At 36.1% G+C, this 14,825-nt stretch overlaps 2 protein-coding genes across 9 annotated transcripts in view; one reads left to right on the top strand and one right to left on the bottom strand.

The window, feature by feature from the left end:
• Positions 1–14,825, bottom strand: part of UNC50 (unc-50 inner nuclear membrane RNA binding protein) — a 29,256-nt gene that overhangs the window by 3,204 nt on the left and 11,227 nt on the right. Inside the window, exon 6 of one of the 6 annotated variants that reach the window (XR_010742977.1) lies at positions 11,236–11,299. The exons of 1 other annotated variant lie outside the window; for it this stretch is intronic. Coding sequence is in view for 4 of the 5 variants with exons in the window: in XM_066313619.1 (XP_066169716.1) it covers positions 11,912–12,021 (110 nt within the window). In the remaining variant the exon portion in view is untranslated. Of the gene's footprint in view, positions 1–11,235; positions 11,300–11,785; positions 12,022–13,322; positions 13,576–14,825 lie in introns of those variants that run through there. 4 more of the 6 variants (XM_066313619.1, XM_066313620.1, XM_066313621.1 and 1 more) reach the window with 4 other exon arrangements.
• MGAT4A (alpha-1,3-mannosyl-glycoprotein 4-beta-N-acetylglucosaminyltransferase A) overlaps positions 1–14,825 on the top strand; it is a 78,767-nt gene that overhangs the window by 57,747 nt on the left and 6,195 nt on the right. For all 3 annotated transcript variants that reach the window (XM_066313613.1, XM_066313614.1, XM_066313615.1), the window contains 2 exons: positions 11,677–11,755; positions 14,002–14,068. In XM_066313613.1, the coding sequence (XP_066169710.1) occupies positions 11,677–11,755; positions 14,002–14,068 (146 nt within the window). The remainder of the gene's footprint in view (positions 1–11,676; positions 11,756–14,001; positions 14,069–14,825) is intronic.

Here is a 14,825-nt window from a genome sequence, read left to right as displayed (position 1 = left end):
TTTGCTGCTTTGATGGCTACTGTCTCGCCAACATAGTAATTCAAGATTTATAAAATACATGGTTTATTTAATGTCTAGTGAAGTATTGCTATGTTAGTGGATTCCTTTTCTTCTTACTTCACACACCTTCTGTGGGTTTTTTTAGGCCAATATCTATAGCTTGGTAGAACAAAGTTTCTTTGAATCTATTTGACTGGATGTTTTTCTTGTCAAGGAGACCTTTTTGCTATCCTGAACTGAATCCAATTAGTCAACTTGTATACCTTGGTACATAATCAAAGGCTAAGTCTTCACCTTGGCTTAGCACAACAGTGAAGATAAGTAGTTCCCTTGTGACTATGTTGTTCCAAACTAGTCTGACCTATGAAACTCAAGGTTGTTGTTTGAGATGTCAAATTACTCTCTCAGTTGATTGCTATTCTTTAAAAGACTTCCCTGGTTAGCTTCCCAAGGTGCATGTGTGGAGGAACTTAACTGCCATACTTCCTTGGATTAAAGGCAAAATATTTTTTCTTGAAAAAACACTTGAAAAAAACCACATTTTTTATACCTGTTGCCTTAATGCTAAAGGGAACTAGAGGAATGAGAAAGTACTAATTTTCTGTGTAAAAGATGGGAAAATAATGTGCCCTGGAAAATTGTAGCCAGGACATAACTACCATTATTCTTAACCTGCTGTGTTAAGAATAGTCTTAGCTGTAGAGGATTGTATGTTTTGGTTTTTTTGGGTGGAAGAAGTGAGGTTTTTCAGGGTCTTGTTTTGTTTGGTTTGGGGTTTCTTTTGTTTGTGGGGATTTATCTTGGGTTTTTTTTGGGGGGGGGAGTGTGGTTTTTTTGGGTTTTTTTGTTTGGTTTTCTTTGTTCTGGAGGGTTTTGTTGTTGTGTGTTTTTTGTGGAGGTTTTGTGGGATTTTTTGTTTGATTTGTTTGGGATTTTTTTTTGTTGTTGTTGTTGTTTGTTGGTTTGGTTTTTTTTGGTCATTTAATTTGGAGATTTTCAGTTTTTCCTTATTTGTTTTGTTATTTTTATTTATTGAAGTGCATTTTAGTTTTAAAAGAAAGAAAACATCTTGCATTCTATTGCTTCCTCAAAAGAAGTCTGTAAGTTTGAGTGATGCTATCTATTCAGCTATCATTGTAAGCCATTTCAAAGTTTATTATGACTTTTAGCTCCTATTGCTGCAGTGTCCTCAAAATTACAGTATTTTACCTTTCTGAAGTCAGTGACTAATTAGATTTACAGATGTTGTAATTTCAAATTATTGGGGACTTGTTTTTGTTTGCCTGTGTAACTTGAGCAGCAGCTGCAGAATTTGGCAAGTGCTGGTCTAGTAGAGCAGTGAAGTTTCCTGATATTTCAAGGCTGCTTACTGAGGCAGTCAAAAATAATGCTGTGACTGGCAGATTGAAACCCAGAAAAGGGAAAATGGACCAAGCATTAGGAAGACCTACCTGGTGGGGAAATGAATCTGTTGGTGGGAATTAAGAGTAAAAAATACACTTTTGATAGTGATTTTGTGTCTGTGAAAAGATGCAACAGCTACTTTTTCTCTAAGTATTAGAAGAGCTCTTTGAATTTAAAGGAAATTTTGTCTGCCAAGTCAGTTTGAGGTAACTGCTTAGTAACTCCCATAATAAATTTGTGATTAAGTTTTTTAATGGAAATACTGACCACAGCTCTGACTGAATAAATGGCACATCTATTACACTGACAGAGCACTGACTTTTTCCTGTAGTTTATTTTTCCACGCTGAATGTTTTGCTGAACTGAATTTGAGTTTTCTGCAGTTCAGCAATTAGCTTTCATTAAGTCTTTAAATATTTAATTTTTGAGATCTGAGAATATTGTCAGGGATAACACTGTCACGGATCTCTTAACTGAAAGTGAGAACTGAGCTCACTTCACTGAGCAGAAAGTAACATTTGTGCCTATTTTATGCAAGACCTGGCTGGCAGATTCCTGCTGGATATTGAACAGTAAAATAGATGGTGCTTGTTCTAAACCACACCTGGAGAACAGGGATGTGTAAATTGGAACATTCTAATACTTACTTTAGTGACAGCTCTTGTACTGAAGCTTTTTCTTTCCAAGCAAAAGTTTTCCAGCCAAAACACTAAATCTCTTAATAGTAATCTAGGATCTCATGCTTTGCAATAAGAAAATATGTACATTTCCTTCAGTAGAAAATCCTTGAGAAGGAAAGTAGATTGAAAGATGTTCTTCCTAAAAACAAATTACTTAACAGTGTTGAAGGTATGTTTGGTTTTGATTGGTTGGGGTTTTTTTTAAATAAAGGGATGGACCTCTAAAATACTAATGCGCTAAATGCTCAAAACAGCCTACATTGTAAACATAAAAAGTATTGAATTTCTGTTCCCTCAGGTTTTTACATAATTAATGAAATCCACTTGCTGTTTTGGTATGTACACTGCTGTTCCAAGCAGAGATTTAATTATTAAAATTGACAGTTATATTAAGTTTCTTTATGAACCAGTCAAAACACATCTGAAAAAGACATTCTATTTGCAACATTAAAGTGATGCTGGTGTCCATCATCATCACAACCATTTCTTTTTTGACTAAGCTTCAGAGTCCTCCCTATAGGTATGATTGACACAAATCAGATATGGTTTTCAAAGAACATATGCACACTAATTACTTTGAGAAAGCCCTTGAAAGTGTATAATTTATGGCTGTTCTGCCATAGGAATTTTGAATGGATATTTTTAGAAAGGGCTTCAGGTTTGCTTCAAGTATAAATGGATTACAAATGTTGACCTTTAAAAGACAAAAGCTGCAGGAAAAGACAAGTATGTATTTTATACTGGGGAAAAGAAAAAACCACCAAAAACCAAAACTCACCCCAACCTCACTACGATACATATATAATTTTTTAAAATATGAGGCTCGCTGTTTTTTGTGTGTAACTGCTTCACAGAATCATCAATGTTAGAAGAGAACTTCAAGGTCAGCTAGTCCAACCATCAACCCAGCATCCCTATCCCCAGCTAGTCCAACCATCAACCCAGCATCCCTATCCCCAAGTGCCACATACAGTTGCCTCTTGGAAACCTCTAGAGGTGGTGACTCCATCACCTCCCTGGACATTACTCCAGTGCCTCACTACTCTTTCAGTGAAGAAAATATTTCTATTATCTAATCTGAACCTCCTCTAATGCAACTTAAAGGCCATTTCCTCTTGTCCTTTCCACTGATACATGGTAGAAGAGACTGACCCTCACCTGGCTCCAACCTTCTTTCCTCCTTTCAGACATTTGGAGAGAGACATATTGAGCCTCCTTTTCTCAGGCTAAACACCCCCAGCTCTCTCAGCTGCTCCTCACAGGACTTGTGCTCCAGACTCTGCTGCAATGCTGCTTCGTAGTGTTACTTTGAATATTTTCAAAAGGACTAGTGGTTTACTTTTTTGGGGGGAGGTGCAATGCGTTTTTTGTTTGTAGTGTTGGGGTTTTTTCCTTCCCCTTCCTCCCTATCACTGCTTTGAACTCTATAGTTAGCCTGTAGCTGGTTGCCCTCTCCTTTTAAGTTACTGAGTAGTCATCCTAATGTGACATTGACTATTAATAAAATGATTCTATAAGGTACAACTTGCTGACTGGAATTTCAGTTTTCAAGTGGAATCCTAATGCTTTAACAAACCACCTTGTAGAATACATTTACCAGGTTGTGCTCTAATATTGGCATAGATGTGCAGTATTTCAGACTATTCATCTAATTTTCTGTCTTCTGGACATTGGAATTGCAGGGAACCCATGATGTTAACCTCACTTATATTTCCTGTGGCATCTTCTCAGAACACAGAATTAGTAGTCATTCAAGAAAATATATATTTTACTATTTAAGCTAGAAAATCAGTGTATTGAGTGTGAATACTATCTTGTTGGACTCCTGGTAACTAAACATATACATTATTTTGTCTCCTTTGAAATTATTGTGACAGTGCTTAAAAATACCTGCATAAAAAGTGACAGATGGGTGTGTGATGTTTTGTAAAGGAAAATAAAGGCAGCTTTAAAAACAGGTTCTCTAGCATGAAATACAAAGTCATTTTTTTAAGTACAAAAAAGTTACCAAAGAAGTATCATAACAGTCAGTCCTGTATGTATCCAAAATGTAACTAATTATCCATCCTATGGGATGCAAGTCCTCCTGTGGCTAGAGAGGTCAAATGCAGTACAACAGGGGAAAAAAAAAAAACAAACCAAACAACCTTCCTAACAGCTTTCCAAAACTGGAAATGGAACTCCCTCATCATTTGCTGTTGCTTTTGCAAACAATCACTCAAACCTTACAGACATGCAAAATTGTTTTGGTTTTAGATGAGTACAGTAGTGACTTGCCTGATGTATAAGCTGTTCTTTGTTCATAATCACTGTTCAGTGTAGAACTCCCCCTTCAGCCCAATACATTAAACATTTTATGGGCAGTTTTAGCTCAAGAACTATGTAAGTGCATACTCATAGTGTATAATTTAGAAGTAATCTTTAATTTTGATTCTAAAGATCTATGCTATTAAAGTGTAACACCATTTTATGAAGCTTGTAATGGTCATGTCAGCTGATAGGAAATATTTGAAAATCTGAGTGTATTATTTTTAATGCTTCAGTGTTTGTCAGTACATTTTGGGTTGGATATTATTTTTAGTGTCCATAAAAGAGAATTTGAGGACTTTGGTTTCTCTGTTTGCATAAGCTTCTGTACTAATGAGTAGAACATCCTCAAATGGATGCACTGACAGCAGGGATTTGGCACGCAGGCTCCCAGACACTGATGCCGTTTGCTCTGGGCATGGAATTCTGCCCATAACAATGAGGCAAGGACTTCATATGAAAAGGGAAAAAAACCCTCAAAGTATGGATCAGAGACAGAAGAAAAGAGCTGCCTAAGCCAAGGACATGCTGCTTCTTCCTTAATGGTACTAATATCCAAGATTTGTGTACTTGGCAGTGTTCCTGGATTTATAGTTCTTAGTCAGAAATCTTGGAGGCTTAAATGCTGCTGCCAAAATGTTAGATGTCTAATGCCACTTGAGATACTCTAAAATGCTTCACGTGATTTCCAGAAGGACTGGAGTCTCTGAGATGTTGTCATTGCATCTTTCCAGCCTGCAATGAGATCACATACCCAAGTGCAATCTCAAATGGTGGCAAATGCCTGTGTATAAGAAAACTGAAGGGAGTTATTTGTGCTTCCCAAGCCAAGCTGGATGGGTAAAGAATGTTTATGTGCATACACCCACATATATACACACATACATACTAAATTCAAAACACCAGCAAAGCCTTTCTGCATCTCACCAGATTAAAAATTCAGGAGAAATAACCTTGTAAAAGAACAATCAATCACCCCCAGCAAAAAATGCAAATGAACAAACCCTATTTTTTCTATTTCCATGAAATAGAAAAAAATCCCATACCACTTTCAAAATAAAAAAAATTAAAAATTAATTTAACATCAGGCTTTTTTATTACAGTTGCTGTGAGCCCACTCTAGAGAGACAGTGCAGCTTTAGAAAGTGGATATCATAGTGCTGTCTGGGCAACAGTAGAAGAGTAGACCAGAGAATGAGATTTTCTTACACAGCTAAATACCTTCTACACATACTGCACAAGTAAAGAGGGTTAGGAAATGGTACAGGTAATCTGACTAAAAGATTCAGATTGAGTTTTGAGGTGGTGTGAGAGAATTAATTTCTTAGGCATATGATGGTTAAAACAGACTGAGACCACTCCCCAAAATCCTTCCATCACTTTTTCAGTCAAGCTACTTTGTGGCCCATTGACGAACATGAGAAAGTTCACTCCATTAGGTGCCCTGGGTCAACACTTCTGTGAAAATGGGGAATTGAACCCTTGCAGCTCTCAACCATGCAGCCCAATTTAGATAAAGACACTTAGATGGGCTCATTTTGTCAGAGAAGGTGAAATACCAGGAATTTTGCATAGAAGGTAATAGGCTGGAGGTATTATTTGGTTTGTGTTGTTTGGGGAGGCCAGGGGATTTCTTCTTTCTTTGTGGTGTTATATATATATATAACAAAAGCTTCCACTACATTGCTTACCTATTGTGAGTACTTGGCAGATGCATATATATAAAGACTGGAGGAATTGCACTTTTTTTGGAAGTATAAGCAATTTTTTCAAATGACTTAGTAAGAGGCATGAAAAATAGGAGAATAAATGGAGCTTGAGAGAAGGAAAAGAAATTATTCATCTTTTGTTTGTGTTTTTCATGAGGAAATAGTGCCTGGTTAATACTGGTTTCCAGTGACAGTAGAATAACACTTCCTAATTAGGATTCTGGGAAAGTGACACAAAGGAGGTAGATTAGTTTTCTTTTTACTACATTTGCATCCAGTGATCAAAAATGCTGGAAAGAATTGATGAATAATGACTCTTGCAGTGGATGATGACATCTGTAGAGAGCCAAAAAATTGCTGACTGAATATTGCTTTTACAGAAATTCATGTTGTGCAGAATTAAAAAGTCTAAGGCTGCATGTTGCTATGGATAATTTGTTCAAACGTGGAAGGAAACATTTCCTTTCTGCCTTCCTACCTATTTTCCTTTTCTGAAAATGGGATATACTAAAATACATCAGATTGCTAAAAAGAGACCTAAGGAGGATATATGAAGGAAAGGATTTGATTCCTGATGTTTGCAGAGCACAAAGGCCACTGTTTTCTTACATTCTTAGAATCATATTTAGTATCAGGTGAGATAATTTGTTTCCTTCAAGAAAAAACCCAGATATATTGACAGTGGATGTGAATTGTGATGTTCAAAGTCTTTTTGTATACTGTTTCCTTTTGTAAACTGCTATAATTTGCTAATAAAATTGTTGCATATTCAGTTCTATTTTAATTAGAACACATAATTAGAATACTTTCTATAGGTGAAAAAATTATTAGCACTTTATTTAAATAAAATATAAAAGATATTTTAACACCTAAAAAAATCAAATTGGGTAATAGAGAGAATAAGAGATTTTGGGGCCTAAATATGCTTGGATATGAGAGAAAGAAGAGAGATACATCCCTTTATAAGCAAGAAAGGAAATGGGTAGAGGCATGCATGGTTGATTTGGGTTTTGTTTGGGGTTTTTTTGTTGTTGTTGTGGGAGTTTTTTGGGGTTTGTTGTTTTTTGTTTTTTTTTTTTTTAAAGCACAGGTGATGAAAAACATTATCTATTAAAAGAATATTAAACTCAGCAGTTCAGAATAGTAATAATACTTTATCCATCCTCTGGGGAATTTTACAATAGGTGAGAATATTTCTGGGTGCTCATTATTGGAGGGGTTCTGAACCTGAGTGTGGGCTTTTAAAGTACCCTAGTAGTTAAATTCATTGGCAAACTAGTGGTATCTTTCGTCAGTGTACAAATTATAATCACACTTCTGCCATCCCCTCCCTCTCTGTGTGAAGATGTGTGTGAATATTTGTTTCAGTTTATTGGCTGGGGGGTTTTTCCCCCTCTATTTGTCTTGATTTTATATGTATATCTAGCTTCATGGCAGCAACTCAACCCCTCAGACTGGGTAAATACTGAAGTCACTAAGTATGAAAACAGAAGTTTTCTTTGCAACTTTGCTCCATTTAGTTTGATGATTGGTGAGGGTTTTTTTCAGTTTGTTTTTAAACCTTCAGTACTCTTGAAATTTTGTGTATTTTTTTAATGCTACGTGAAATATTAATACTTAGCCTCCTCTCACTCTCATACCACATTGAGGTCATGAGCAGAATGTATGTAAGTGAGTTCATACCTTTAATTATTTCTGGTAGAGAGGAGGTTTGACTATCTAGAGTAGATGGTGATTATCTTTGACTTGTGATGCTTCAAAAAGACACTGCCAGCAGAAAAGGTTCTCTTTGATTCAGATACATTAGTAGTATACTTAGCAATTGTAAGTTAGAGAAGTTAGAGGTGCTTTTCTCTGGTGCCTTTGATCAAAAATGTTCAATTGTGCTCATGTTTGTATTTTGTAATTAAGAAAGTAGTGAAATAATGTTCTATAAGGCAATAGTAGTGTTTGGTTTTTAAACTTCAGGTGAATTTGTGTTTGGTTGGGATCACTATATTTAGAGATCCATTGCTTTCAGAATTTTTATTTGAAGGAATGGTTCAGAAGGTGTTAGGTTTAAGCAGCTGGTAGACAAGGAAATCTTAAATGATTAGGGAAAGAAGCACGTGTTTTTACTGTTTACATGGACTGTCATGTGTAAATCCCATGACAGGTGTCAAAATAATTTAGCAATTGAAAGCAAAGCTATTCCCAGGTCCTCCTTCAGTATCTGTATTGAGAAATACATATCATAGTCTGAAAACCTTAGACTCATAGAATCATTTAGGTTGGAAAAGACATTTAGGTCATTCAGTCCCTTATAAAACAGTGTTTCCCTTGGAAGAAAAAAGGACTGGGCCAGACTTCTTACTACTTACTACTTACTACAGGAATTAAATAAAAGGAAGCAACCTTGTAATCCTATGGCTATCAGCTGGATTACTCTACATTAGTGATTTAATGAGGACCTTAAATGTCCTGCAAATGTCTCTGTGGTTTCTAGAAATGTCTGTTTTACTTAAGAAATATCAGATAAATTAATCAGTTCATTAGTTAGGGGATATAAGGGTCTTCCCTCCACCTGGGAGGAAGAAACCCATAATACTCTCTTGTCCGGTTAAATATTTAGCATAACAGCAAGTTTGTAATAAAGGTCTTGGCATATATAGAGAGTGCAAATCTAAAAGGTTTGGGGAGGTAAAGACAGGTTCCTTAAAAACCATTTCAAGTATTTTTGAATGGGAGGTTTAACTGACCTTAGTTTCAAAATGAGTTTTACTCTCTCAACCCATTTCCAAATAATCTCCATTGGAAAAACGCCCATCAGAAAAGCAAGTTTTACAAAAGAATAGCTAATGACACTTACTGTAGGAGCTGGAGAATATGTCTGTTCAGAAATTCAAATTTATTTCAAATAAAGTTTTCTAATTGGTAAATTTTAGTTCTAAACAAAATATTTATCACAGATACGGATTGACTGTATGTGTATTGAAGCTTCTGTTTTCAATCTGTGTAACTTTTAATGTCTAAGTAGGTGTTATCTGTCAAGTGTTGAAGCAAGGCTCAGATATAAAAATATCTTTCCTTTCTAAACATAATTTAAAATGTGACATGTGCATGTGGTACATTTGTGTGTGCATATGGATTAACAGATAGTTATAGAAAATATACTAAAATAGCAGGTTTGATTACATGGAAATCGGGTTTGATTAATTACTGCTGTAAATTGCTCTGGCACTGTGCCAGCTCGGGAGTACACTGCTCTAATGGAGTGACAACTGCTGAGGGGAGGAAGCTGCATCTCAGTCTCAAAGCTGATAGCACAGTAGGAGAAATGGTTGGCTGTGGTTGTGTGCTTGCAGGGTTGTTTTTAAAAACAAGCAAACAAACCCAAATAAATAAATGACAACCCCTCATGGATAAACAAAGCCCTCACTGCTACTGCTGCCCCCAAAAACCCATCCAAACCTCCAAAGCCAATTCCTGTTCATTGAGAGCACAGTGATGCCAGATCACAGGGAGTTTCTTTGTGGATTTTTAGGTGTGTCTTCTCAGAACCAAGTGCTAAGGAAAAGCAGCATGTCTGTGGTTTGGGTGGAGCATTTGCTGGGAATACCTTAGATGGCGAGTGTTTGATTACTTCCATTTTAAATTAAGTCTCCTTAGAATTCTCAGTATTTTCAAGGGGAAAAAATGGCCAGAACTCCTTAAGATATCTAACAGACTAAGGAATGGCTAGTTTGATCTATTAGATAAAAAAACAGCAGAATGTACTTTAAGTTTTCCATTCAGTTTTCTTGAGAGTTTCGTTTTGCTTACTACTGAGATGTACAATGAAGGCCTAGAAAAAATAATTTTGGGGTATTTTGGGTGTCATTAATGTCTAGAAAAAGTCACAAGATTTGTTTTGTAAGAACTGTGGATGCTTTAGGTAGCTTTTATACTTTGGAATTAACTAACCTTTACATTAAAGTACAGTGTGGAAATGATTTTTCTTGAAACACAGTAGTGAGGCTTATTTAGCCTCAGTTCTGTTTTCTAGTACAATTGTGCAGTTCTGCTGAAACCAGTGCAACAGAAATCAGGGTGGCTTTCTTGTATCACAATGTGAGGTGTTGGTCCTTTTCTGAGCCTTGATAAAAGAAATATTTTATGTGTGTGTGCATTTTCTTAAAATGCTTCCATCATTTTGGGGTCACAGACACTTCTGAGTCAGGGTCAGAGCACTGTTTTCTTCTACTCTTCTTGTAGCTATGGAGTATAGATTAATGGCAGGTATTCTACCTGGCCTCAGATATATTGGATAAAGACAAGCTGAAATCTACATTTCTAACTGCGCCTTAATAAATTGCAAATTGAGCTAATGTTTTTAATTTTAATCAAGTGATAATTTCTGAACTAATTTTGTCTCTGGCTGGTGACATATTTAATGTCAAAGAGAAACTAACAGTAAGTACCATCTTACTGTTAATCATACTTCCAATTGAAGAAAGGTTTGAAATGTGTTGATAGATTTTTACATATTCATTTAAACATAATAAAATAGTCTTCCTAAAAGTGGCATCTGAGTAGGTGTAGGATCTAATTAGTTTATGACAGTAATTTAGTCCACTAGGAAAAAATGGCAATAGTGAACAATTTTCAAGCATTGATTCCACCTAGTGGTAAAAAATATTAATACTGGTTTACATAATATATATTCAGAATAACATGAAGTTCCTGTTATATATAAAGAAAGAGGAATTAAACTGTCTCTTTTGTAACATGATCTACACATGTGCAATACTGTCAAAGCTGTTCAGAGTAGGCAGCTAGAATTTGAACACTTCAGTGACTGATAGGGATGGTTTAGATAACGTTTCAAAAATATTTATTCTGTTTATTAATAAAAATGAATTGCACAACTGAGTGAGAGTAATTGGGACTTTGTACAGGTTTTAAAAAGTCCTTTTTATGTGTGTATACATGTCAAAAACAGGCTTTTATGGTTTGGGGTTTTTTGAAGGATTTTTTTCTTAAATCTGTCCTTGGAATAGAAGTTTGAACTCAGGTAACATGAAGGGTGTGGATATGGGTTAGGAATTCCTGGCACAATCATCAATGAGATTTTTGCAATGAACCATGGTGGAGAGATGGACTTGGGGAACACTCACCTGGCAAAATATTGACTTGGCTAAGTTCCCAGAACTGTTTCAGAATGGATCTGCAGAGTTCATCCTGTGGGCACAGGGAGAAGGTGATGTGTGCTGGGGAGAGGCTGAAGGAAGCCAGGGCTCCTGCTTCTGGAGATGAGACCAGTGTGTGCCAGGCAGTAATGACTACAGCTTTGTGTAATGCAGTCTGGCAAGAGCAGATGATGCAAACTCCCTTCCTCTGTAAAATATTGCCCAACTATTCTTGAGCAACTGAAAAACTTGACCCCTTCCAATTAGAGGACATGGGAAACCATCTTAGCCCCAGCTGGTGTAGGCCCAGTATAAAAATGGTGTTTATCCTTGTAACATCTGTATGTGACAATTAACATGTAAGACAGTAACACAGCTGATTCTGACTGATGTATGTAGACTGTCTTTGTTTTTCCTTTTCTTTTATAGATACTTGTTTCACAGTGGCAATCCAGAGCATCCAGGAGACATACTTCTAAACACGACTGTAGAAGTTTTGCCTTTTCAGGTATGAATTTTTTGATTTGTGTCGTCTCCGTTACAGGATAAAAGCTAAGTCTGTTTATTGAATTTTTTAAAAGGGTGAGGAGACATAAATGCTTCTTTTAACTGTATGATGATGTTATGATGTTCTCATACTTTTCCTTTTTTTAATTGGGTATATTCACAGAAGACTATTGTAGCTTTTCAGATATTCATTCAGGGTACAGTCTGCTACAAGTGCTGTTGGTAATTTTGAGGTGAACAAGATCATTTTCTTCCAGTTCAGTGCTACTATTTAAAACAAAAAACCAAACAGTCTTCCCTCTCTTGTGTATTTTGGGAAAGGGGGAACCTATGTCAATCTGCTGTTTGACTTAGTAAAAAAGTCTTAGTTCAGGGATTGACACACATCCAAACCCACTAGATACCACAATATATAGATTCTTAAACAGAATGTGTACTTTTCTCCCAATTTCTGATTTTTTTTCCCCATAAATCAGCCACTTTTACCATAGGAGAGTACTACACTATCTAAAGTATATTCTTGTTTAAAGTCAGATAGTATGGGTTCTTTTTCTTCAACTAGATATTACGGTTAACTATTCATATCACATAAGACTGAGAGGATTAGATACTACTTCAGAAAAGTTTATTTTATTTAGTGTTAAAATGGCAAAGTATGTCTGTGTTCCCCTGTATACCTAGTGTAGGAATCCTGAAATCTATGCCGAAATTGCCATATGTTGAATCTTCTTTTTTTAAAACTTTCTTTTTATCTATTGTTATGAAGTAAGTAGTCATGGAGAAGTTCATATCCCCATTTTCCCTGTCTGCCTTCCTTGGAGCAGGCAAAAATAGGAAATCCTTATTATTCCCATCCTTAAAAAGAAAATTGTTAGTTTGATTCTAACTATTCAACATATACAACATATTATGTGGGATATTACATCATAAAATCTGGGGGGTTTGTTTCTCAACACTTGTGCAAATACATTCAACCACAAAAACAGCCCTCAATTCATCTAAGCCCAAGATACAAGAATGCACAAAATAATGAGCAAAAATGTGCATCAGACATCTCTTTTTTGGCTTTACTCAGCTGTGGAATGTCCCTCACTGGAGCATCCTTTAAGGAAGTAATGGGACAGAGGTTCAATTGCTATTGATGCAATATGTGGAAAAGATAAACAGGAAATTCTGCATCTGGTCTGTTCCTAAGCCACTGGTGTCAGCAGAAAATATTGTCAGTAAAATATTGTCAGCAGAGGACAGCAGCTCCTGAGGCCCATGTTTCTCCACTCTGGACTTCAGTAGAGCTAGAACTCATTCAAGTATTTTAATCCTGATCTTCCTTAAGTAGAATTCAGAGAAACAGAAAACAACCCTTAGAAACCAGACTACCCCCAGACTGGATTTGTCTGGGATTCAAGCAGCATACTAAAAAACCCTCAAGACAATCTATAACAAAATACCGCCCCAAACATCACCACCCACAAAGAAAACCAAAATACCTGCCCCTCAAATAAATAACCAAAAACATTCCCACCACTTTTTCAGCAGCCTTACTTCAAAATAGGAATTAAAAAAAAAAATTCCATTTCACCAAGCATTTTTAATTAATTCCTGGGAAATTCTTAGAGTGGATCTTTCAGTATAGGATCATGGTTGTAATTTTCAAGCTTTTTTTTAAGCTCTGCTCTACAATTATTGTTTTTTGTGCTTATTTAAAAAACCTTACTGATCCCCATCCATATAGTGAGGCACTGATAATTGTGGCGCTTCCCTCGCTGGTCTGTTGGCTTTCCATCTCATCTTCTCATCTCAAGTCTTAGATCAAAAAGTAAGCTGTAAGTTTTCGTTTGTCCAAGAGAGAAAGCTCTTGTTAAGCCACAGAAAAAGAAGGAAGGTCCTGCCTTAGCTTGTCTCCTACAGAGTATGCCAGCCAGTATGTGTTAAGTATTCTGTTCACCTGGCAATTGCCATATGAGTTTCATGGGGCACTTAGAGTACCTGATTTTTCTCCTTTGAAGCCAAGTATTGTTCAACTCTGGAACACTGCTGCTCCTCTGCTCCTGCTCTCTCTTTTTTTTTTTTTTTTTTTTTTTTTTTTTTTTCTTGTCTAAAGCTGTAAATAACTATATTCCAGGCTTGTTCTTAACTACTTGGAAAAAGTGCATGGTGAATATATAAGAAGAGTGCAGACACAATTGTCTTTCTCTGGCAAAGTCATATGTCAAAATAAATTATCTTATTTATGCTTTGTTGTTCTAGAGTGAAGAACTGGTATTAAGCAAAGAAACCAAAGACAAACGCTTAGAGGATGGTTACTTCAGGATAGGTATGTAACAGTAGAAAAAAACTGTGTGTTCTTACTATTGCAACTCTTAAAGACATCTTTATTAAAACAAACCCAAACCTATATCTGAGTTTTTATGATTTGTTTTTGGGTACATGACCCTGCAGGCTTTATTTAATTGTAGTGCAGCTTACTTAGTTGTTGTGCAGCTACATCCAACTTTTCTGCCAGGACTGATCACCTAGATTAATAATAGAGGCATTTCCAGGTTTTGTAAAATCACCTCCTCTGTCCTTTGACTGCACAAGTGCTTTGGTGTGAGTTGTATGCTTGGCCTGGATTTGAACCCACCCTACAGACAATCAGCTGTCTCATCATAGGATGAGATTTGCATTTCAACAGCCAAGTGGCTGCTGGGGAAGGTGCCTGGATACATGTTGTCAAGGAAGAGAAATTTTACACATGGATTTTAATTAGTTGCTGGACATAGTTTGGGCAATCCTGTTCTAGTGGAAGCACTTTTTTTGTCATAATAAATTACAGTTGTCTACGGTTTAACTGTAAAGTCTAACTGGGCTTTCAAATTGAATTCTTACTCATCCTAATATAATTGAAGATACTTTAAATAGGAATATGTTATGCATGAATGATATCCCTTGTCCTTCATTCTATTTTAAAACACATAAGCCAAAGGCATCATATTAGTTCTGTGATATTAAATGAATACCTGTGCCAAAACCTTGACTGTGTTTGAGGTGTTAATGCCTTTAGACAGTTTCAAAGCTTTTATTCTTATGTG

The sequence above is a fragment of the Sylvia atricapilla genome, chromosome 2 (genome assembly GCF_009819655.1).
Source record: "Sylvia atricapilla isolate bSylAtr1 chromosome 2, bSylAtr1.pri, whole genome shotgun sequence".
NCBI lineage: Eukaryota > Metazoa > Chordata > Aves > Passeriformes > Sylviidae > Sylvia > Sylvia atricapilla.
The sequence above is the reverse complement of the archived record's forward strand: the minus strand, read 5'-3'. Positions and strand labels throughout refer to the sequence as shown.